Raw genomic sequence first — 26,492 nt, forward strand, 5'->3', positions numbered from 1 at the left:
AAGGAGATGGTGGTTTACTTCCAACAGCAGACACCCCAGACTGCATTAGAGAACATCCAGGGTTTGGACATCGAGAGGGTGGAGACCTACAGATACCTGGGTGCTCACCTGAACAATAAACTGAGCAGGTCAACCAACACAGACATCCTCTACAAAAAGGGCCAAAGTCACGTGCACCTGATGTACCAGCATATTCCATCACTTTTATCCTGACAGAGGTGGGGTAAGGGATAGGTATCAGATCTGGTACCTATTGAAATACATCACAGATTTCACTACTTCATTTCAGTAACCTGTTTTATTCTAGCAGAGCATGGACTTCTTTTGATTATTTTGCTATCCATAGAAATGTCTTTGCTCACTTTGACTAACACATTTACTTCATTGTTTGTTTCTGATGGATTGCATTCCAGCCTTTTATATAAAGAAGTGATTTATCCAAAAAATTATCACACTTTTTTCTCTCAAAAGGATCGATACAGGCACCATTTAGGCACCAGCACCATTTAAAAGGTATCAAGTTAGCATCAACATTGGAAAGAAACAAATTATACCCAACCCTAGGTGGGGTCTCACAGTAGTGGTCTGCAGGAGAGGGCATCTGAGAGCTACGATCTGGAGCAAGACCCCTCTTACCTGATGACAGAAATGGAATCCCACCAGCTTTGCAAGGTTAACAGTTTTTAATACATGGATGAAAATCCTGTGCAGTTCAGTGTTTATTTTGTCGACTAAAACTATGACTAAAACTATTCGTCGACAGCCTTTATTACCATGACAAAAAATCGACTAAAACTAACAAAAATAGATCTGTGATGACTAAAACTAACCAAAACTAATCTTAGTTTTTATCAAGATGACTTCAACTAAACTAAAATGTAGTGTAGTTTTCGTCGGACATTCAAAATCCATGACATTTCTCCACTGAGTAAATCTGTCAGAAAACAATGCAGCTGTATCTATTCTGCCTCTCAGCAGCAGAAAGCAGGGACCCCAGGTTTGGCAGAGTGCAGAGAACACACTACCATGATTTAGTACCAGATTTAGGCAAGAAAATAAATGCTTGGACTAAAAGTAAAGACTAAAATGTGAGGACTTTTTATGGACTAAAACTAGACTAAAACTAAAACGGATAGAAATGACTAAAATTTGAATAAAACTAAAATGCTTTTCATTTAAAGACTAAAACTAAGACTAAAAATAAAAATAGCTGCCAAAATAACACTGGTGTGGTCAATGACTGCCTGAAGTCTGGAGCGCATGGACATCACCAAATTCTGATGTTACAAAATGCCAATGCAACAATAGAAATCATCTCCAGATGGTTAATCTTCTTGATTTGTCTTGGGATAACAGGGAATAAGCCACACCTGGCTGTGAAACTGCTTGTCAGTTAATTTTCCAAGTCCTTCCAAGCCTCTTTTTAGGGGGGATGAGGTGAAGTTGTACTTCAGCAAATCAAATATGAGTTTTTCCACCTAGAGCAACTTTGAATACCAAACTATCCCTTTAAATGATAACTGTGGCCAGTGGTTCAGCTCTAGCTTGTTGCTTGCAAAATCTTCAGGCCTACAGCTGATCTTTCAATGACCTACGTTGATCTTAGAAGTCTATAAATAGCTTGTAAACATGAAACTGCTTAGAGATTAAGGAAAAAATTATCCTCGTCAACTGAATATTCATTAAGACCGCATGAAATAAAGAAACAGCAACGTTTGAGTTTAACTCTCAGAAGGAAAAAGAGATGTTAGTGGCAGTACTGACAGCTTTTCTTTAGGTCCTCAAGGACCAAAAAACCCTGTATGCTGTTGGGACTCTTAACTGAGATGCATTTTCTACCATGAGTTAAAATCTCTGCAGTAAGAAAGTTTATACCAAAAGCTTCAGCTTAAGTTTCAATGGCCATACTCTGTAACTTATTCAAGGTGAGTAAACTGATGGCATTTTTCAAACTAAAGCGATTCAAAGTGCCTTATAAAGTCAATTCAAAGCACTCAAACATTAAGAACACTCAAAGTCATGGCCATGTTTTAAGTATGCGTTCAACCATTTGGGTGTTTGAGAGGTTCCTCAGTGACGCTGATGAAGAGGAAGTAAGAAGACCGACCAAAAAATTGCATTTCTATTCCTTCCAAAGGTTTTCATTGAGGGCTCTTTGAATTCCAGCCAGTTTGAAACTCTTTAGCATAGTCCCAACTGGAGGGCTGCATCCTTCAGAGGGCACAGTTAAAGACTGAAACATCACAGCAGCGTGTCCAAGGCTGTGTGATTTTGTTTGCTCATTCAAATGTGGACACAACAACATCCTCTGCAGCAGACAAAAGACTCATGCAGAGCATTTTTTGTGGCCCAGCATTATCCTAAGTTTCATTGTGGACCAATTCAGACAAGCTTGCAAGACTCTCGTGGCTGGGTAAAGTGTGTGACTTTCCAGGGAGCGCATAGCTAGAAACTTTATTATGGATAGATACTGTATTTATGATAATGCATATTGAATACCATAGAATTAGTTCAAAGCAATAGTCCATAATAGCATTAATGTGGATATAAAGGTGCAAAAAGCTCTATGCTATAAAGGAGGAGGCTGGGGTGGAGGAGGTTAAACTTTGCCAGCAGCAGCAGCGTGGTGCATCAGCAGTAATCTGTGTGTAAGAGAAAGAGCTCTGATTGGCTGTGGGAGCTGTGAGGCAATAAGTAGGAGATAGAGTGGTCAACTGCCCAGAGGGTAACCACCAGGGCCCTTAATGCCATCAGAGAGGACCTAAGAATTTTAAAAAGTCTTTTTAAAAGGTTATAAGTTCAAATTTTTTTTTATATTTTATGACTTAATTATTAAAATAACACATTTCTGCATAAAATAATAAATAAGAGGAACATTTTTCTTCCTGTATGGATTTTCTGTCTCTGTTGTTGCAGGCAGATTTATTCAATTTATTGAAGTATAGCCCCTTGAGATGCAGCATCTTGTTTTCAAGGGACAATGAATGAGCTTCAAGCCCTCTGATTGGTGGACCCCTCAAAAAACACAAAGTGCCTTGGTGAATACATTTCACATAATCTTTATTTTTAACTGATGGTAAAGCTGACAGATCATCTTCCCTCTTATTTGGGGTCTGTCTGCTGTAGGGCAGGGCAATGAAAAACTGGCTTACAGTTAACCAAACCAGCTAACTTCCAACACATGAAATAAGAACAAAACCCAATACTTGATTTTAAAAAAGTACCAGGTTGAGTCATGAATATGGAATAAAGTCACAAATAAAAGAAAACTCTTTTCACCCTACAGCTATGACTTACAAAGAGATTTTTTTCAATCAAGGACAGATTTTAAAATTATTTTTTAAGTATTACCATTTTTTTCAAATTCATCTTTAAGACAAGTCAGGTTTGTTTTTAAAGGGCAATAACAATCTGTAATTGTTTATTTGTTTGGGTCTAGACCAGTGTTTATTTCGTCAGAACTATAACTAGCAGTGCTTTTTGACAAACTTTTTTTCTGTGAGGAAGACAAAACTAAGACTCATTAATCATATTTGATAACAAAAAAAGACCTGACACTAAGATTTTAGTGTCAGTGCCTGTTGGATGCTCTTATTCCATGTACATATTGAACACCATCTATAGTACATAATATCATCAAAAGATTTAGAACCTGGAGAAGACTCTGTGCACACAGGACAAGACCGAGGTCCATACTAGGTACTTGAGATCTTGGGGCCCTAAGGTGACACTGCATAGAAAACAGGCACGATTCTTTACTGAAATCACCGTATTGACTTTGGAACATTTCCAGAAATCATTGTCTGTTAACAGGCTGTGCTTTCTATAAATGCAAGTTAAAGCTGTATCATGCAAAGAAGAAGCCATAAATGAATACAATCCAGAAATGCTACTGGCTTCTCAGGGCCAAAGCTCATTTAAAATGGACTGTGGAAAACTGCTCTGTGGTCAGATAAGAGAAAATTTGGCTTTATTTCTTAGAAACCACGGACACCGTGTCCTGTGGACTGAAGAGGAGAGAGGGGACCATCCAGCTCGTGCCAAAGCCTGCATCTTTTACAGTATGGGGGTTTCACTATGGCACTGGCAGCTTACACATCTGGAATGCACTATCAATGCAAAATGTAAAGTAAAGGTATATGAAGGTTTAAAAGCAACATATGCTCCCATCGAGACAACATCCCTTTCAGGGAAGACCTCGCATATTTTAACAAGACTATGTCAAACCTCTTACCACATCCATTACAACAGCATGGCTTCACAGTAAAGAGATTCCAGAGTGTCCAGATGCTGAACTGGTCTGCCTGCAGTCCAGACCTTCTACCAATAGAAAACACATCATGAAATGAAAAACCTGGCAAAGAAGATCCAGGACTGTTGAGCATCTAGAATCCGACATCAGACAAGAATGGGACAACATTCCTCTTCCCAAATTCCAGAAACTGGTCTCCTTACTTCCCAGGTGTTTACAGACTGTTGATAAGAGAGGAGGTGTTGCTGCATGATGGTAAAAATGGCCCTACATTTTGGAGGTGTGTTGCTGCCATAATATTAAAAATGAGATCTGATATTTTTCATGAATTGTTAAGATGTCTCAGTTTCAACATCTGATATGTTGTTTGTGTTCTGTTGTGAATAAAATATGGTTCATGAGATTTGGTAACCACTGCATTGTTTTTATTCACACTTTACACAGTGCCCCAACTTTTTTGGGAATAGGGATTTTACAGAAGTAATCGGAATTTCTGTTTCAGAAATATTGCACTTTTGCTACTCTATAGGAAAGAACAGCTGCTCTTTGTGTGTGTGTGTGTGTGTGTGTGTGTGTGTGGTTAGCCACAGTTTGCTGCCAAACTTTTCTGTTGGCACTTTGAATTCCATTACACAGCTAACTTTTGGCATCATTTTTAAATATGGAAGCAGAAGAAATCATCACCCCCCCAAAATCATTTTGGAGAGACATTTTTACAGCTGCACAGTCCAGTTCAGCTACACAATACTCAACAGCAGGATGCACTGCTCTGAACATGCCGATGCACACAGTTTGGCAGTTTTTCAGTGAGCATTGCAGCGGATCTCTTCATGCTTTAGCGCTCATTGGCTGCATTCTGTAAGCTTATTTGGCCCATCACTTTCTGACTGAGCTGTTGTTACTTCTAAGCACTCCCATTTCACAATAAGAGCTCTCACAGTTGACCTGGTTGTTTCCAGCAGGGCAGAAATTTCACAAACTGACTTGACACCAATGTGGCAGCATAAGAGCAGTTTGTTTAAGGTCGCTGAGCACTTTATTTCAAATTTTTAATTTTAACTTTTGAACCCTGAGCCTATTTTTCCGTTTTCAGGTTTCTGCTCGAAAATTGCATACCCATAAAAAATGGGTATATCTCTGCAACCACAAGGTCTATTTGAATAATTTTGGTGTCATAGTAAAGGGAACACTTGTGAGATTTGTTGAGATGTGTTAATATGAGTATATGTGATACTGGTGAAGAGTAAATGAAGATGGCGACTGGAATTTTTTTTTTTTTAATTTAGGTTCGCCTAACAAAAAAAGCATTTTCAGGATGGATATCCCTTTGAATATGATGCAGCTGCAGCTCTAAACCTTTATCAGACCATAGTACAACATATGACTACAGAGTTTGATATGTCGTAATTCATTCAGTTGTTATTTGAGTTGTGTTTGGGGCATGTAAAAAAGTTTATATAGTCTTGTAGCCCAGGTTCTCATGTTTAATTTGATGTGCAACATCACAATATTCTTTTGTGATTAGTACATTATTTCACACTGTGTTTGCCGATGCCTCTCAAAGTCCTCCAGTTGGGGGACCTCCAGGTTCACAAGGTTATGAGTTTGCCTTTGGGGAATGCGTGTGAATGTGCTGCACCTGTTTACAGAAACACCTGAACTTTGATATAAGGAGTGATGTCCACTATCTTTACATCTGTATGCTGTGGACAGGTATTCATTTCCATTCACTGTTGCTCCTGAAATACTCCTAGGTTATTATTGGACAATCTGAGCTAGCTAGCCAAGCATGCTAACATTTGCAGCTTATATTTTTGAAACATACAGAAAAATCAATAACCTACACTTTCGAAAAATTTCTAAAATAAGATCAAAGACTTAATATACTGAACCCTTTTGGTACAACACTGTCAATACAGTGCAGAAGCTTTCTGATTCATTTACATGCAGAACAGCAGGTATTTCAAATCTGACATTCCACATGGACCAGACAGAAACATGCTGAGATGAATTAATTTATTTTGAGTGTGCCAAAAATCTACAGGAGTGTGGCTTAAAATGTTTGTGTACTGTTACACTCCTACTGAATATTTGCCTTATTAGAGGCTATTATGTGCAAAATTATCAATAAACTATAAACAGTTTTAGTAGTTTTAGACTTTCAACAATTTCTCCAAGAATTAATTTGAGCATTTTTCAGGATTATCTGAGCAGCTGAAGAAGAAAACTGTCCTTAAGCAGCTGAAGAGAGTGGTATGACCATGGCTTGATCCCGTGTTGTTGTTAGCAAAGTTGGGACTTAAGATTCGATGTGCTTCATCACTGCAGCATGTACCCAAAACTTGGTTTTATCTTTGAAACCAAAGCTTTAAAATAACAAACAAACAAAAAAAAAAAAAGACCTGAGTCTGTCTCCGCACTCATCTCTGCTGGTGTCTGTCACCTCTTCACCCCTAGGCACGTAATCATCCACGCTGGAAGACTACGGGGGCAAGTTGTGGTCAAACTTAGTTATATGATTACATTGCATTACTATTTTTATAACGCATTAAGGTTTCAAGATCAATCACAAGCGTTAACGCGTTGATGTTAACAGCCCTAATATCATACATTTTGACAAGGTAAGTGCAGACAGGGTCTTTCGCGCCCCCTGTGATCTTTGGTGCCGCCCCCCTAAGGGTCTTAGGACCCCAGGTGGGGAACCACTGCAGAAGAGGGAGTTCCGACTCTTTCATGCCACAGGCTCTGTTTTTACCTCCTTACAGCAGAGTGAACTAGAGCCCAGCGCATCACATTTACTGGAGAGACAGGTTTGCCTCAGTAGTAAGTTTACGAATAATTTGTTAAATGAAAATTAACAGTAAATTTAGTCGACTGATTGGCTCTTTCCCCAGCTTACCCCGCCACCACGCAGCAAAAGCAGTTGTGATTGGATCTCCCTCGTACCTCATCCCACCTTTCCACACAGCCAAAGTAGCTGTGATTGGTTATATGCCTAACTTGCCCCTACTTTCTACATGACGAAATTAGGTCTGATTGGATAAAGTCTCTGTCAAACGTTTTTGTCTCGTTTTTATTTGTTGACTACAGTGTCAATTCATTTCGTTTTTATTAGTTACTGTCTCATTTTCGTCAGGGGAAAAAGGCTATTAACAAAAACTATAACGAAAATAGTCAACAAAATTAACACTGGAACGTAACAGTGCAATATCTCACCAGTAACATCTCTACCATGAATTGAACAAGTGTATGACTTTGTAAATGATGCTGACACTGTCAGAGAGAGGACCCATTCCTTTTGATGTTTATTACTGAGATTAGAGAGTGTTGCTGTTGTTCTAAAAGGTGTTCCTAATATTTTGAACTACATTCAAGGGGTCAGAAGCAGATATTCATTTCATGTATCAATTAATTTAAAAAACGATGTAAAAAATTTAATCTGCAAATATATCAGTTGTCAGAATTTTTTTCCCCCTAATATCGGTATCGGCTTTGGTCCTCAATAGTCCATATCAGTCGGGCCCTAATCAAGACCACATATTTTGGTCTAAAGCTTTACGTTTCACACTGTAGTTCAGAGGTTCTGTCTGCTACCCAGTACTGTGTACATCTAAAGTAGATCCAGCCTTTTATTAGAACATCTGATGATAAAATCCTGAGCTGCTATTAGTTCTTCTCTGCATGCTAAACAGATGAATTTTATGTACATAAAAAGAAATGACACCAGCTGTCTCACGGTGCTTCCTTTAGGGTGACTCCAGCTCTGTTATTTTCAGACAAAAGCCAACCTGTCTTTACACTGAAGCACTTCCTGATGAAAAACTGTCACCTCTGTGTTACTTTTATTAAACATGATGCTGCCAAGAAGGGAAGGTATGCAAGTTTGCATTACCATAGAAATGTCTGCAGGGCAGAGAAACAGATTCAAAATATGTCATCCATCTTTCAGAAAAAGAATGTTCTGTGTGATGAGTACTGACAAAGATGTAGATTATGTTTAGCTGTAAAGCAATTCAAATGTCAACAAGAAGGTGGAATAAAAGCACAGAGAAAGAGTTAGCAACTACAAAACGATGAAGTCAGATTTATTCTTGTTTAATGTGTGTTCAGAGCGAGCCGGGCGTGGTTGGAACATCAGCTGTGGAGCAGAAGAAAGGAGCGGCTCAGCTGGGCCGGGCGAGTGGCTTCAAGTGACTGAGTGAACCTGCTCACTGAGTGCACCTGACTCATCAGCAACACACATGCTAACAGCAGGGCTCAGCTCCATTATGGCAAACATTAACATTCACACAGCAGCGCCATTAGCAGCACCACACACATTATTCAGAGACACTTAAGTCCAGTTCAAGGCCCAGTGGCAATGATCCATTTTTACCACAGTCTATTTAAGCTCGGTCCAAGTGTCTGTGTTTGTCAGGATGACCATCTAACCTTGTGGCAGTCATGAGTGTAGTTACTGATGATGATGATGTTTACTACTGACGTCACTCGATAAAAGCTGCTCAAAGTTTACAGCTGCTCCACAAAGTCTCCACCTTCCATAGCTTTACTTATTTAATCTCGAAGTTGAAGTATTATTTACTCATTAATTGCTTTAAAACAATGAATGAGTATTATTTACTCATTCATTGTTTTAAAGCTCCTGTGAGGAACTTTTGGGGTACTGTTATTTTTGCAGTACCTCTTTTGACTTTCTCGTTTTTACTCTTCTTGTGAAAATAGTGTTTTTATTTTGTTTGCTTTAAATATCACATCCTGTTTGTTTTTAAAAACCACAGTATGTCACTTTTACAACTGAAAAAAAGAAGTTTCAAAGTAGATCCATCCATCCATCATCTTCTTTTTATCTGAGGCCAGGTAATGGTGGTGTCAGGTCGAGCAAGTCAACCCGCAGCTCCCTCTTCCAAGCAACACGTTCCAACTCCTTCTGGGGGATCCCAAGGTGTCCTCAGACCAGACAGGAAATATAATCCCTCCAGAATATTCAGGGTCTTCACCAAGGTCTCCTTTCAGCCGGACATGCCTCCCAAAGGAGGCGCTCTGGAGGCATCCTGATTAGATGCCCGAATCCCCTCTACTGGCTCTTTGGATGCACAGGAGCAGCAGTTCAACCAAGGGTGTCAGTTTGTTTTGAAAAGTGGGAGGGACAATAACTATTAGCAAAAGTGACTTTTGATAAGTGCTGGGGATGATGACTATAACTGGTTTTACTTTAGGTAAGGCTACTATAAAATACATCTGCAGCATAGGCTTATTTCACATTTTAAGTGAAATATTACTTTTTTTTACTATCAGGACTGAAAAAGCAACAAAACATGCTCACAGGGCAGGATCGTCGTAAAAATTCCATCATGGCATTTTAAAATCTGTCATTACAATTTTCTCTTTAATATCTATAATATGATATAATTCAATACTACTTTATTTGTAATGTTTCATTAATTAAGCCCCATTTCTAAACTTATATTCAAAAAGAAGAAGAAGACACTTAGAAGAAGAAAAGAAAATCCACTGCCACGGTGGGCCGCCGTAGAGCCAAGCAGCTCAATGTAATGTAGGGAGCCCACAAGGGAAGCCAGGCCTACCTGTTATTTTTTCTTTTTTTTCAGACTTTGAATGTCGTTTTAATAAAGCACATTCTTAGAAGGGGAAAGTGATTGTTTTTCTTTGCTGTCTCTCCAATGTTGTATCCTTCCCTCTTTACTTCTTGGCATTTTTAGGTGATATTCAGCCTGGGTTTGAGTTGGAGTTTATTTCAGCATGTCTATTTGAATGTTAACAAAAAAGAAAAAAAAGAACAAGCGCATTTCATCAATAAATAAAGTTGTTCACAGAACTACAAGTGTTGCTGAAACATTCTGTTTCCTTCTAGACTTTCTTCATCCTCCCTGTACCTCGGCAGTTGGGGAAGTTGTGCCAGAATTACCTACCCAGCTCTACAGTGTCACAGTGTGCGCCGGATCTACACCCCCCACTCTTGTCTTTCTTGACTTCCTTTAACACACATAACTGATGTAACTTTGGCAGCGGGCCGTGGTTTTCTCACAGGAAAGGCTTACAACTAGGTAGTTCACACATCAACCTGTCTCAGCTCTGGACGAAAGAGGACGGTGACTGATGAGTCCAAAAAGAGAAGAATAACCGAGCAAGAAGTGTACATCCCTGCAGTTATTCATTTTCAGAAGAGACTGGGCTGCAACATGAGGCTGTCATGATTGGTGTCATCGTCGTCTCATGTTAAGCAGCTTTACTGGGTGATGTCTCAGACTTGATGGCCTTGATGGGTACCAAACCAAAATGAATTCCTACGTGTTGTTGCTTCGACAATCAAATGCATCACTGATTGAGAATCTTTGCATGTAAAATGTAAAGAAGTCTCATAGAAGTTGCTAGAATTCATCCTTCTACAAGATTAGCTCTGATTACATTTCCATTCTGCTTTCCATGTTTCCATGCAAGCGTCCTGTTTCTTTGCATGCATGCTTAGGTTTAAGCGTCTCTGATTGGGTTAGACTGAACATGCAATGCTGGGAAGTGAAATAGTGTAACAGCTGGGAGATAGTGAGGGTAAAAATTTATGATACACAGCCTTAATTTTCAGTTTTCAAACTGTATTCGTATGAGGAAAGTTAACTGATTTTGTGAGTTCACCACAATTCAATGTGAAAAGCATTAAATAGAGGAAAAATGACTTAAATGGCTAATATCATTTGCCAGCTACAGAAGAAAATCTCCCCTGCCAAGATTTTTAGACAAGTAAAATAATATGGAGTCAGAAAGCACAGACTTCTAAAAACTGGGGCAGTCAGACTAAAAACGAGCATATTTGTGTGATATAGAAAAAAACTTTGTTGGTAGGAAAATGTGCCTAAATTTAGACCCAAATGCCTCTGCAATTGTCTTGAAATAAGGCTGTTCACCCTGGGAAAAGAGCACTTCAATAAGTCATCCTCACTAAATGTAAGAGAAATGAGAAAAACCTCAGATTAGAGAGTTTGAAGAAAAAAGTGACTATTATAGGATGTAATAACAAATGAAATGACTCATAGTGTGAGCGGCAGTCGAACAAAGAAGACTTATATCAAAAGGATTAAATGCTTGAAATAAGAAAATATGGCTTTGAAAGAAGCATTGTGCATGTTTGAGTGCTTATTATACATATTTTTATAGTTTGGTTAAGTCTTGTTTGAAGTCCTCAGTAAAATCCTTGATATCATTTTGAGAAAACAGATTTTAAAAAGACATAGAAGGAACCTTTATGCTAAAGAATACTGCCAGATAATAAAAATATCTTATCCAAAGAGCATGCATTTTCCGGATTTGAGCTATTTCTTCTTACTTAAGCCTGAATCAAGCCAGAGGTCCATGTAGCCCTGAACTGTATGCAGAGGCCTTCATAATATGAAGGAAGTGTATATTATACACTTCTTCAAGAATGTAACCACTACAGGTGCTGAAAAGTTAATTCATGTCAGAGTCACGTTTCTTAGTTTCTACAATTCGAAATTGACAAGAATCAGTATTTTTTTAACCTACTTCATAACAGTTTTTCCAGAGTTACATGTTTTACTGGAAAATAGTCAAATGTACTCCTTTTTTAGCGTAACTAAAGTATTATCAGAAAGTAAAAACACATGAAATTCTGCTCAAATTAGGGCTGCCAAAATATTACAATTAATCCCAGGATTTCCGTAGTTAATCACAGTTAATCACACCCTTTTTAATCCCATTCTAAAATTCCACTTTTTTGCATACAAAATTGTTTTTGGTTCATTTTGGATTTCCTACTGTTGTAAACTAAGGGCTATTTGCTTCCTTTTTGGATACAGACCAGCCCTTATATAACCTTGCCAAGCAGATGAATTTGCCAGACTCCATGTCTGTCATCAGACAAATCCATCTTGAAAAGCTCCAATTCACAACGTTCGAGCACCTTTTCAGACCAATCAGCATTATTTGAGAAGAACAAGGTGGTATCTGTGGGCGGGGTTGATCATTACGGGGGAAAGGGTTAGTTGTTGTGTGAGTGCTTGTATAATAATGACTGCTACTGGAGTGATTAGCTGGGACTTAGCCACAACAGCAGTTTGGTCAGAACAGGTTTTTCATTACAGAAAATATGTTGCCACTCTTCTCCCGGTCTACTTCAGCATGGGTTTGTAATCATTGTGGTCGGGGTTAGCGAGTGTACACGATGGTTGTTGTAGCTGTTAACTCGGATGTAGCTGTAGAAAAGCGGCGGTTTAATCAGAGCTGGACCACACAGAAAGCTTGTCTTTGCAGGGAAAAGGTTTTTGCATGTCTCCCAACCAGCCTTGGCATCAATTTTACTTACTGAGAGGCTCCGCCATTAACGACCCAAGGCAGCAGCAGCATGTCAGCCCAAGAGTAGCACACGCCTAAATGTCATTTTGTCTTGCCGCTCTGATTGGCTGGTCATGAATGCGATGGACAGAATGTTCCTCGAAACCTTCCAAGAGTTTTTTAAATGCCCTGCCCTTCCCAAACACTTTCTATGGCAGCTTTCCAAGATGATTGTGAAATATATCCACACAGCTGTTATATGAAAAAGTCCATCTGGTGTGCCAGGTCAGCATTTATAGGTAGACTGAAGACTTTAATACAGTCTTAACCATGGAAAAAAGAACTTGCTATGGAAAAAGGAACTTGCTATGTACAGAAAAGGAAATAAGCGAACATTTGAAAGGTAAATGTTTGATCACTCATGGTGCAGGTGACTTCTGAATCTTCCACTGAGCTGTCTGTGAGATTTTTAGACTGAAATAGACATTAAGGAGCAGTGGAAGACTTATCTACGGTGGCTGGCAAGGGCAAATGGTGTGCAAAAGCCAGGCGTACTCTAAATGAAACAAAACAGCTTCAATTAGAGAAACGCTTCAACTTTAGAGACGCAATCAAAAATCCAAATGAAATTCAAAAGGGGAAACGTGATGCAACTTACAAAACACTCTTCAAGAATCAAAAACAAATTCATGAATGACAAACGCGCTTCTAATACAGAAACAATTCCACTCTCAAAATGATCCTAATCCAAAACGTGCTTCAAAACCAGGAATGTCAAAAAGCACCCAGCCAGTACTTATCACATTATTGTGGCTGCTGACATGGCTTAACCAAATTTTGCTGAAAGCAAATATAAAGCATGAGATTATTTGTGATTAAATAAAAAAAATATTGTACCAATTGTGAGTACTTGTGATTAATGTGATTAATCTTGACAGCCCTAGCACAAATATATAGTGCTCACAGCGTCATGGGTAACTGAGGTGTGGTTTAAGATTCTGTGTGGAAACTACGCTGCAGCTATGCTATAGTGGCCCTACTCCATTGAAAGCATAAACCCAACCTCAGATTTAAGATTTCCATTTTTTTCTTGGAATCTTTAAGATTTAGAGCAGGGGTGTTCAAACTTTTTCCACTAAAGGGCACGTAAGAAAATATGTAAGGGTGGTAGGGCCACTTTCATATGCCTCACCTTGAGATGATAAATGTATTAAAACCAATCTTATGATGGTTAAGAATTGCTAAAAGATAGAGTTAATGTCTGACAAGGCAAGTAGACAATCATTTTAAGACTTTTAGGCCAGTCAGATTTCAGGGGGGCCTGGTCTGCCCTGGCTACTACTGGTTCTGCCCCTAAAACAGCATCAGTACTGCTATTAGCCTTATTCCTAATCTATCAGGGCACTTAAATCAAAATATAGTTATTATTTTGGTTGCCACTATGTTTTCCATCTACAGTTATGTTTTCATTTAGTCACAAAAACTCAAATCAATGAATTCTTCTGGTCAAAATGTTTGTTTACAGAACCAGCATGGAAGCAACGCTTTGTGCTGGAACCAAATAAAATATAGTCAAGCATAAGCATCATGTTCAAATGTGGGCCATTTTCATTTAATCTTTAGAGTTTGCTGCGGGCCAATCAAAAATGGTCCACTGGCCACATTTTACCCCTGGGCCATAGTTTGGACACCCCTGATTTAGAGTATAAGGTCTATCAAAAATTGCAAAGACACCAAAAAGGCTGTTCATGCTTTTCAAAATTTATACCCAATGCAAGAGTTTTCCTCCATTTTTTGATGATTTAAATAAAAAAACTTTCTAGTTTGACAAAAGATTACTTTGTCAGATCAGGTATCATTTTAGTACTTCTTAAAGGCAAAACATTAAAGTTTAAAATCCTGGGATTGCTCAGTTCTGCTCCATGCCTGATTGAACAACTGCATACTATCAGGAAGAGGAGCTGTAAAGGCAAAAAGTCATGTCTAAGTATTAGTGAGAAATAAAATTAAAAAAAAACACATGACTTGTTATGTGAAAAATAAGATCCAAACAGGATAGTCATTATTTGACCTACAGCCCTCACCCTCCTTATCATCCCGCTTACAGTACGAGGCAGCAGAAAAAGAAGAAAAGAGGCTGAATGAGGACTCAACAGATGAGATAGCGGCGTCTAATCCCTTCTTAAAGAGCCTCATTGAAGTGACTGGGAGAGGGGAGGACAAGAAGGGAGAAAAATGGGAGCATTGTGTATTGTGTAGCCATCACGGGGCGTCTTTGGTCGTCTCTGTGAAGTGACTTTGACAGCTCAGGGGATTATGGAGCGGTCCGTCGTACACGGCCCAAACAGCAGGGATTAGACTAAATATGCTCACTCTTGTCTCCGGCTCCTTCACTTAGTAAATCAATAAAACATGATTCTACAACTGGAACTGAGCATGTGGGTTTGACTGTAGGTGAGCTCATGAGACCCAGGAGAGAGAAGAATGCCTCAATAAAAAGAGGGATACAGCTCATGAGGGAGGAGATGGCTGCCAAAAGTTTCTGCAATTCTCTCAAAGTTCCTTTTTATTGTTGTTCAAGATGCTTAAAGCCACACACATGCAGGATGTATTATATCTACAGGGGTGTCTAAACTACTAACTATTTTAAATTGCCCCACAGCAAACTAATAAAATACAATAAAACATGGCCTACAATCTGCATGAACTGTAATGAGCTCCTTAGAGATACACTAAAGTATCGGCATGATGTCTTTATGAAAATTTCTGCCAATATTTACAACCAACATTTCAACTGTTACTATCGGCCTTTTACAACCATTAAATATCACCTGAATGTGTACGTTTGTGGAGTTACCAGCAGGACCAGCGGACCTACGTCAGCTGAAGTCCTGCTCCTTAAAAGTCCTTATTCCTTAATCTTTAAAGTGTGTTTCATGGACTAAAGTTTGTTTAATTTTCCATCCTTCAGCTTTAAAGTGTGTTTTAACTACTTAGATTTTAGATTTTTTTTCCTTATAAAAAGATAAATAGATTAGAAGTTTTACTTTTTTATTAATTTTATAAATCAATCATGGTCAATATAATTTGCCATTTTAGACAAAAAGAAGACAATGTAATGTCAATTAAATAAAAATATGTAATGTAAAATAAGTGATTGCATAAATAGTCCAGTCAATTGGTGTTAGTAGTCTCACAATTAGTGAAATGGGGATCACCAGAGTGCAGTGAATGTGTCTCAAGGTATTGTAGTATAAAGACGCCTGTATCTGTAAGGTCCATTCACTGGTTAATCAGTATTTCTGGCTACCATTACACCATGAAAACATAAGAACACTCCAAGCAACACAGAGAAAATGTTATTGAAAAGTTTTAAGTCAGGTGACGGAGACAGAAAAGATCCAAGGCACTGAACTTACCCCCAGTTCAGTTAAATCTATCATGAAGTAATGGAAGGATTATGGCACATGTGTAAATCTGCCTAGATCAGGCCATCTCACAAACTAAGTGTGCAAGAAGGAGAGGCCACCAAGACACCTATGACTACTCTGAAAGAGTTACAAGTTTCAGCAGCTGAGATGAGAGACTCTGCATACAACAACTGTTGCCTGTGTTCTTCAACAGTCAAAGCTTTATGGGAAATTAACAAAGAGAAAGACACTGCTAAAGACAACTCAGATTAAATCTGGACTAGAGTTCACCAGAAGGTACAGTGCTTAACAAATTTATTAGACCACCTGTCTCAGAGACCATTCAGCATCATGAAGTGCTTTAATGTGGACTCTTTCATTTTCAGTGAGCTCTCCATGTTTTACCATGTTGAACAGGAATGAGGAATTTCAAACTGAATTCACCTTTTTATACCCAAATTTGAGCCGGCTCACTGGGCTTCTCTGAGAAGTCAGAAATGAATCAAGCATAACGTTCAACCACTAAAACTCATTTTTCTGTTCAGGAATGCAAGTAAATAACTAGAATTTGACATATTAATCAAGAATAATTAATGTGCTTTACTATTTTTTTCAGTTTTTTTGTAAATCAGGAAATTTGAAAATTCATGGATAACAATAATACTTATATTTTAGCATTAAAAATATCATTTGGGTTAAAGAGCTTCTACATATTGGTGTATTAACCATTGCAGAAACATAAAAAATGATTTTGTTTTTACCAATTTGTACCGGTGCTATTAATTTAGGGCAGCTGTTGCATAAACCTTACTTTGGGTGGTGGTCTAATAAATTTGTTAAGCACTGTATGTGAGAGACTCCATGGTCAAGTGGAAGAAAGTTTTTTAGTCTGACGAGACCAAAATGATGCATTTTGGCCATCAGAGAAGATGCCAAACACTGCACATCACCACAAACGCATCATTCCCCTTTTGAAGAGTGGTGGTGGCAGCATCATGTTGTGGGGATGCTTCTCAGCAGCCAGCGCTGGACGGCTTGTAAAAGTAGAGGGTAAAAATGGCGGCAATATATTGGAAAATCCTGGTGGACAATCTTATTCAGTCTGCAAGAAAACAACGGCTTAGGAGAAGATGTATTTTTCATCAGAACAGTGATGCTTTAATTACTACAAAAGTACAAAATTTTTTAAAGAGAACAATGTTTTTTTTACAAATTTAACCACATAATTGTGTTCTCCAAGTACACTAGATTGATGCATTAAACTTAAAAACATACACAATTTCAGTTATTTGCCCAAAAAAGGGCTGGGGGATGGTCAATAAATTTTTTAAAGTTTTATTTTAGCCATAATCACCCAGGTCTAAGTCAGTGAGTACACAAATAAAATCACCATTTACACATATTTGCAGGCAGTCAGACTCTCAGCTGTTAAAACTTGTTACAGGAGTGAATTAAAGGTCTGCAGAGAAGTTTGAGTTCTCAGGGCAGCTTGTGCTTGAACTCACTGCTAATAAAGTCAAAATAAAGTTCTTGTGTGTTTTGTGTGGGGTGAATATTTGAATCTCTTGTAAAGAAAGAAATATGCCAGAAAGATCTGAGTGGAGCCAGCAGCAACAGACACATCGCAACCGAGCTGAGTTTAAATTTATCTTTGTAGAATAAAACAACAAATTACTCTATGATTGGTCTATTACGCTGCTTTTACAGAGGTTTGAGAGCAGGTACTTTCCTTTATTTTACACACCATACATCTGCAGTTGCACCATAATCATCCCTTGTCGGGATCCGTTAATAGCAGCACATCTTGAGCAATCAGTGAACCGGCACATTACATGTTTCAAAGCCTGCTCTACACTTAAATAACCCCTGCACAAGTTTGATTATAAAGTTACAGCACAAATGTCAAGTGTCCTGTTTTCTTAAGGGAGTTGCTCGAGAATTTACTAAGTGGAACGAAAAAGCTAAAGAGCAAATAAGTGGAGTTTTCCCCAACCCCAAATCTGCCTCTAATCCATAAAATTACACCTGTCACTAGAAAGTTAGATCCATTAAAACTCCTTCCTGATCCGAGAAGGAAAAACCATTAAAAGACACAAAGGCCTTCAATCAGCACTTAATTAACACAGCAACCTTTTTTCCCCACTGCTGGCAATCACTCCTCTATCTGCCAGATTAGTTTAAGGACGTGAATACAGATAGGAAATGACCAAAACAACTCAGATGCTGTCGCAGCGGAGAAAATACATGCAAATAAAAGACACAGAGGGAAAGAGCGAGGGAGAGAGAGAGAGGGGTGGGGGTGGGGGGTGTCCAATATGCTATTAACTTCTCCCTCCTCTCTGTGGTCTCTACAGATATATCCAGTGGCCTTCATGTCAAGTCGAGTGCATCATTTGAGCAGAGGGAACATCACTTAGATAAGCACTCACACTGCTCGTTTCACTGCCTCTCTATCTCTGGGAAATGGTAACAATCAGTTGCGGCGCTCTCTAAAACAATGGTCATGTAAAGGACTGTAAAGCTTTTTTATGACATTGAACCACTACAGTCTAAATGACGGCGATCGCTCAAAGGATACATATCACAAAAGTGCAAAGAGAGGAATTTATAGCAGCTGTAACATGAAATAAAGTCATTCCATTGTTTTATAGAGATGTGCAAGTGATATTATTTCCCCCTCATGGCTATCTTAATCTGTGTATTTACCAAGACTACAAAGATCGTTCCGGTTTATACATACAAATAAGCATATCTCACTGTAATTGGCAGCATGTCCATCTCTCTTTGTGTGTCTGTGTTGACTTGCACACCCCACCATTGTTCTGATTGTCGTTGAAACCTCTTCAAAGATTTCTTGGGTGTACTGGTACAAAACTGGTGCCATAAAAAAAGTCATGATCATCTACAGATTTTCTTTAAAAGCCAAAGTTGTTGTGTCTTTCGCTTAAGTTGGCTCCCCTCATTGTCCCCGTCCCCCATTACATTGAGAACTGCACAGAGATTTAGCTGTACCCATTACAAACCCAGAGAATGGGCCCTCCGGGGTTGTGTGGTAGTTGAAGCATTGATGCTAGCGTCTAACAGTGATTTCATTTTGGACCAAAAAAATTTGTGAAGCAATTTCGACTTCTATTCAACCATTTTCACCACTTTTTTTAACCCCTTGTCAACACTTTTTAACTCCCTTTTCACTACTGTTTCTGCCCATTTTTGCCTCGATAAAGCCATTTTTTTTTTTGCAACTTTTATCCAAATTTCTGACACTTTAATCTAACTTTACCACCTTTCACTCCTTTTTGACATTTTTTTCCCCGTTTTTTTCTTTTAATCCCACTTTTGCCTCTATAATCCATTCTTGCCATTTTAAACCCAGTTTGTGAAACTTTTGTCCAATTTTTGCCACTAAACCCATTGTTGTCACTTTGATCCCTTTGACTCCATCACAACGGCAAAGAGGAGACGCCCTTTGCTCACAAACACACACTCTATACTGGAAACTACAACAGGTTCATGACTCTGGTTTTTCTTTGTAACTGAGAGAGAAAGTGACAGAGCTGGAAAACAACTCTACATTACGCCCACAAGGAAACGTATTTGGCCCGCCTGAATGAGATAACACACCTGCTCCACGATTTCTGATTAGAGTCAGCTCTCTTTAAAGCACTTCTCCATGCTCAAAATAAACAAGATAATACAGGGGATGTGTCCCACCTTGGTGTTATAAATCCAAGGTGGGACACATCCCCTGTGTTATCTTGTTTATTTTGACATGGCATATTTGCTGTCATTTGTCGGTTGTACCAGGCAGTGCTGCGTAAACATGTTTGAATCTGTGTCTGTCTCCTTGCAGCCAAATGTTGCGATGCTTTGTCTACAATAAAGTGGACGCTCTAAAACTTTTCAATAAGTCAAAATGCATAGTGTTAATGCTCACCGTTTTGTGTTGTAGGCCAATCACCACAAACATGCACTGATGTGCAGAGAGGCTGAGCCATTATGCAGTTATATGGGGAAAATCACCCTTTCCCTTATTGTATTAAGCATCTAATGACAAGGTTGGTGACAGCACAGCATAAATAGAGTAAAGATTAGTCTACTAACAAACACCAGGGCAGCCAGCTGATGACGTCAATCCTCCTCATTTGTTTTTCATCTGAAGTCATGTTCGATCATGTGAGTTTCTGTAAGAAATGTGAGAGCAGTGACACTGATACTTCAAACAGCAGGTGTGTAGTATCTTGCTGAATCATCTGGTGTGTGTGTTCAGAGGATTATATCATTAAAAATCTGTTAAAACTGTCCTTATGTCAGTGGTCTCCCACGTGTTTTAAAATCAGTAGAGAGTTGAAAATCGAGACAGTAGTCAGCCTCAGTTTCCTTCAGCTCTTTGTTCACTTCTTTAGGATTCCTGTTTTTACTTTCACTCCTATCAGTTTCATCTATTTTCTCTTTTCTTTTTCTCTTATGGCAGAAGTAGCTCTGATAAACAAACTGTATTGCTTCCCACCCTACCAAAACTGATGACTGAGAGGGTTCGGGTGCACTCACACTAGGCCCAGTTCACCCTGTACCTTACTGAAGCATGCTTGTCCCCTGATCTGCACTCATACTGCTCCAAACCCATCCAGTCCTGCATGGAAACGTCTTCATGTCAAAGTATGACACACAAAGTTTATAAGTGCAGTCAGCACTACAAAGAAACACACAGATAACATGAGCATAACTTTCTTCTCTCTGCTTCTTATTTAGAGTGTTTTTGGTCAGATGTGCTGTCTAAACTTTGGCCATTGTATGAAATGATTGTTAGGAACAGTCATATTGACAGGCTACGCTGTGCACACATGCTAGTGCACATGCACAAGCAGTTGTGCCAGTACCATTTATGACTGCAATATGATTCAATAATGATGATAATTACAAAAAACAAATAAAAAACACACTTTTCATTCCAGGCTTCTCAAGGGCCCTACCCTAAGAAACCAGGTAATCAGTACCCCTTTTCTCCCCTGTGCCACCCCCCCTGGGCGAAGCCCAACCGCTAGGCCATCTATGCCCTGACAAGAGTTTTTTTTGTTGTTTGAGGCAGGAAAACCTGACAATAGATATGACATACACCTCCATGTGTGAAACTTTTCAAAGGAAACTCCAGTTCCATTTGTTACAGTCCATCATAACTTCACTCATACTCCGTGTGGGCTCAGTGTCGGCTAGAAATTGCACAGTGGACACCAAGCATTAGCCAGTTAAACCAGTTAGGCTCACAGGAAACATAGTGGTGATTAGAAGGGCCGTGGGATTCATTCAAGAGTGGGTGGGTCAAAGACAGAGCTAAAAGATGAAAATAATGCTTCCCCTATCTTTCTGATCTGCTCCAGAGTGACAAAAAACATTTCTGCAAGTTCAGCTTTAATAATTTCTCTCAGACTGTGAAAGTGAGGAAGGTCATGTAAATGTGATTTTCTGCCACCAAAAGTGAAAGATTAATGATTTACAGGAGTCACTGTTCTACTTGTGTTGTAAAGAAAGGTGTATTTGTTTACACTGAAGTTATTTCTCTGCTGACCTTTGCTGCTCGTAGCCGGACTCCTTCCTGCGGCAGTGCAGAGTCACCACGCGGTGGCCTTCGCTCCTCACGTCCTGGCTTACAATCCACTGAGTTGGGTTGCTGGGACGAGCCCCGAGAAAGGTCACTCCCTCTTTCAACTTGACTCTGTGGAGAGAAAAGAAAGAAGTCATGTTTATAAATGTTAGACTGAAGGATCCTCTGTGCAGCGTGTCATTGGATGCATCCAGCTGATCCATGCAGAGCAGCTGCGTGCACACAGACAATCTTTTTTTTTTCTTTCCCTTTTTTTAGTAATTTTGTGGAGCAATACATTATCCAGATGGTGCATTGCTCTGTCTCGTCTTCAAAAGACGTCGCAGCTGCTGTCTTTGTTTTGATCACACTGGTTTTGTTTCCCGAGAGGACAATTGACTGCTTTAAACATGTGTGTTGCTTTTGTACTCTACAGGCCGATGCAATTGTCAAAATGGAGTACACACCTGCAAATTAAATGTGCAGTTAACTCGTAATTTACCGCGGTATCTTATTTGATTCTGACTCCATGTATCAGCCAGAACTAATCATGAAGCAACTATCTGTGAGGGTTTGTGCTCTGTAATCAATGGTGAAAATTCTGTTTAGCATAAAATGAGGGTACTCTAAAAGCGGGATGTGACCGTCTCTTCTTCTTTTACCCTCCTTGGTAATAGATTCATTCTCTGTCAGCCTGACAATGACATTATGAAAAGGTTTCTCTGACTGTGGCGAAATTACAGCGTCAATGCCCTTGGCTCGGCGCTACAAAGAAGGAAAATGTCGACCTAACTGTAAATGAAAATCTTCTTTAAAGGTAACCCATATTGTAAAGCACATCAGTAATTGATCTGAAGGGAAAGTGTTGACGTGGAATAGATGTACATTTACGTCCCACAAAGTGACAGAGAACATGATTTAGGCCGAGGGTGACAGCTAAGTTCAAAGACTGAAGAGAGAACTAAATTATAGAAGAAGGCCCAATCGCTTTCCCCCATCCAATCCATACCAAGGCGGCAGATGAGACCAAAGATACGGCTCCGCTTTCATCTCAAATTTGTCGCTGCACTTAAACATGCGATTGCTTGTCTGTATGCCAATGAATGGATCTTCTCTCTCTAGTCAAGCCTCTTCCTCTGATGTGAGGCCTTATCATGCTGTCAGGGAGGTTATATGCTAAGAGAAGATGCATAATATGACAGATGGTGCTTCTCTTCTTTATAGAAATGATACACGTGTCACCTAAGGGTCACAATAAAAGTGTGCGTGTGATCGTATGTTTGTGTTGCCGTCTTTCATGGTGATTTGATATCTTTTCACCAGCTGCTTCCCCTCTCTGTTGTGCAAGCATGAAGGCAGACAGACATTTAGAGCACCGTATCACGTTCAGTCATTTGCTAAGATCAGACCATACGACATTTTGTAGCTCTCCAGATGAGATCGGAGTCAATCAAGGCAGTAAACAAACCCCTAAATTCTTGACTTCACCAAGAGACACGACTTCATATTTAACCCCTCATCGATCAGGACTTGCTTGCTGTCTGTCACAACTCAGCTTAACTGTAAGGTTACTATTCTACCCTGCATTAACAATCAGTGCAATCAATATGTGAACCACTCATGACCTTCTCATACTGAATTTTATTCCATAGTTTTGCTTTACTGTCAGCGGAGACAGGCTGGATGAGTGGGTGAGCAGCACAGCATACATCCACAGGTGGTGATTATTCAGTCAGAAGCTCTCTGAAATACAGAAGCAGCGTTTTCAGCAGGAAATTCATAAGGTAAGGTGGTAGCTGCCGCATATTAGACGATTTTCAAATCTTAAATGATTTTAAAATGTGGGAGACGACAGACACAAGGTCAGTTTCTATCTATTTTTCATCTTATGACCCTCTGAGCGCACACACTAGACGACTCAGCCTGACTGTGAGTCAATCCCAACCACACATGATCATATCACTTAGAAACAGTGTTGGTCAAGTTACTTGGAAATAGTAATTAGTAACTGATTAGTGATTACTTCTCCAAGAAAGTAATCCAGTTACTTTACTAATTACTTATTTTAAAAAGTAATTAGTTACTTTACTAATTACTTTACTCAATTACTTTTCAAAAACATGATGCACAACCTGAATACACTATAAACCAATAGACCTTTCAGCCTAATTCTATTCTTTCTGTATATTCTATCATATAAAATTGAATCAAATTAAACAGTCTCTTTTTATAAAACTTGTTTTATTAGTTTCAGTCTTTTAACTTTATGCAAATTGCATCAAGCAAAAATTAAATTAAACAGTCTCTGACTTGGAGAAAATTGTTGAACATTTAAACTTATTTTCTGCACATTTCACCATATTTTAATAAAATAAAGCAAGTCTTTTTTCTGTTAATTTACATTTCAGCATATTCCAGCATATAAAATAAAAACATTTTGTGTGTGTATACTCCTTCATTCAAATAGATGTAAATCAAATAATAAAATAAAAGCAATAAAATAATCAAAATCAAAGTCTCTCCTTACTGTATTCTTAATTATTAACATTTACATCTTTTAACAGTATGCAGCTTGACACCGCTTTTGGTTGGCATTTTTTCTACGATGTGTCAGAATGATTCAGAGTCTACAATTGAAATGGGCAACATGTCTTCGACAATATAGCCAGCGACGAGCTTCTTCAGTTCAGCAGCATTAAGTCCTGTCTCCCTTAAGTCTATTTTCACCTGTTTAGCAGGAGAGGGGCCCTCGGAATTGGATGTGGTAGCCGCAGCGGTCATGTCAGTGGAGGGGGATCCGGGGGTTTCAGTGAGTTTCACATTCCTGTGCTTGCTAGGTGCTTGCCCAGATTTGAGGTGGAATTTTTCGCTGTAGATAAAAGTTTTCTTCAAAGGCAGAGTGTACAGCGTATGCTAATGTGTTTGTCATCTTTTACCGAGTCAAACTCAAAGTAATGTCGGTACTTCCAAGCATTTAACGCTGCATGGTCCTTCTCTCTCCCACGCTCCATGTTGTCTCTTGTTGATCACTACACATTTCTGTTGTTTACCACTGACATCGCGCCGCTCATACGTCATTGTCACGTGACTCACGAGACAGTCTCGTAAAATGAAATCACAGTTTAGTAACGCAGTAACACAGCCTGCTTGCGGGAAAGTAACAGTAATCTAATTACTGTTTTTGCAATTATAATCCCTTACTTTACTCGTTACTTGAAAAAAGTAATCAGATTACAGTAACGCGTTACTTCTAACTTGTTACTGCCCATCAGTGCTTAGAAACATGGATGTCTGTCGATAACACCCCCACAATAAGCTGTCCTGCGCTGTTTCACAGTTGCAACAAAAAACGTAAAACAAGGAAAAGGATTAGGATGACGTCCTTGCTGGAAGAAAGGTACAGCTGTTTTTATGTTTGTGTGCCATGAAGTATGACTATGTAACACCTCTGATGACGCTACCCAGTCTGCTCGCTCTCATTGGTTGTCGGGGGTATTCCATCAGAGGCCTCACAACCCACAATCATAAATATCAAACATATTTCTAGGTCCGGGATGCTATGATGCGACGATGGGCTGTAATATTTACATGTCGGCACAAAATTCCTAGCTACACCCCTGCTGAAAAGAGAAGATGAAATCATAAACTATTTCAGCCAAGTGTTCTCACACTTCAACATTAACAGTGACGAGTCTAGTCAGGCTAAACCATGTGTAGAAGTTAATCTCCTCTCTTTAAGATCATCTTTTCTTCTACATGATTAGTTTACCCAAAGTACTGAGTCACTACTTTTAAAACCCACAGGGCTTTTAGTGTAAAATATGATATTTTCCTTCATGTGCAGGAACAACAACAGAATATGGATCTCCAACTGGGCTGATTATTATAAGATGTGACTTAACCTAAATTATAACCCAAAGGCTGTTTTGGAATAAAATATGGGATTATTCTCTCAACGTGTGCTACTGGCTGTCTTGTTGTCAAACTACAGGCCATTTTCCTGTTGTTGGCAGAAAGTTTGGATCTCCTTGTTTAGGCCTTTACCTTTTATTTGTCTCTTGATGCCTGATGCTGTTGGATCTCACATAGAAACACCAGAGCTGACAGCTCTATAAAAATGGCGTATTCTACTCCCAGTGAGAAGTGTGTTATCTTGGACACGGTCCAAAAAATGCTGTGTTTCACGAGAGAACTTTTCTGGCGATTCATGTCCAACAAAAATTGTTACTCTACAAAAACTTTTGAGAAATTATGCCTTTTTGTTTTCTGTCAGTGGTAGCATGTGAGCTAAAGTCAGCCTCAGGATAAATGTTTGTCGGTAACTTGGAAACAAAGTCAGATGCTGTTTCTCATTGGTTGTTGTGGTTATACCAGAATGAAGAGCAGGAAAAGTTTCCCAGATTTTGATTCCTAGACATCAGAATATATAAAGATACCAGAATGACCCTGATTATTCTACAAGCTGGATTTAAGATTGCATGTGTAAACCCAGACTCAACAGAACCTTCTGGGTGAATCTTCAGCACTGACTGAGGGCACTAACCAGATTCTCTACTTTTTTTGTCAAAACCCAAAAGTCATTTTGCCCTAGGACTGTATATGTAATGGCTCTCTTCAGATCAGAGCCTCTAACACAGTTTACAACACAAGAGGGAGTTCAAATCTGACAAAGCAGGCAGTATTACACAGGAGGTCAGTCCGACAACAGCGAATAAATCCAGCAAGGGAATAAGTATACAAAAGATCCCCAAACCAACAAACAAGGCAAAGTACAAAACTGTTAGAAACTTTATCTGGAAAGTGATGAACCTACAAGAAGAAAAAGACAATCTGGCTGGAGAGCAGGGAAAACACAGTATGAACAGGGCTGACTGATGACAAAATCAGGGGCAGGGAAGTAACCAGCACAGGTGTGGACAATCAAGAGACAGGGAGTGAAATGGCAGGA

At 39.1% G+C, this 26,492-nt stretch overlaps 1 protein-coding gene across 1 annotated transcript in view; it reads right to left on the bottom strand.

Moving 5' to 3' along the window:
• si:dkeyp-14d3.1 (transmembrane protein 132C) overlaps positions 1-26,492 on the bottom strand; it is a 298,770-nt gene that overhangs the window by 163,977 nt on the left and 108,301 nt on the right. The window contains exon 3 of the mRNA XM_041786996.1: positions 21,530-21,676. Coding sequence (XP_041642930.1) covers positions 21,530-21,676 — 147 coding nt within the window. The remainder of the gene's footprint in view (positions 1-21,529; positions 21,677-26,492) is intronic.

This window comes from Cheilinus undulatus, linkage group 5 (genome assembly GCF_018320785.1).
Source record: "Cheilinus undulatus linkage group 5, ASM1832078v1, whole genome shotgun sequence".
Taxonomy (NCBI): domain Eukaryota; kingdom Metazoa; phylum Chordata; class Actinopteri; order Labriformes; family Labridae; genus Cheilinus; species Cheilinus undulatus.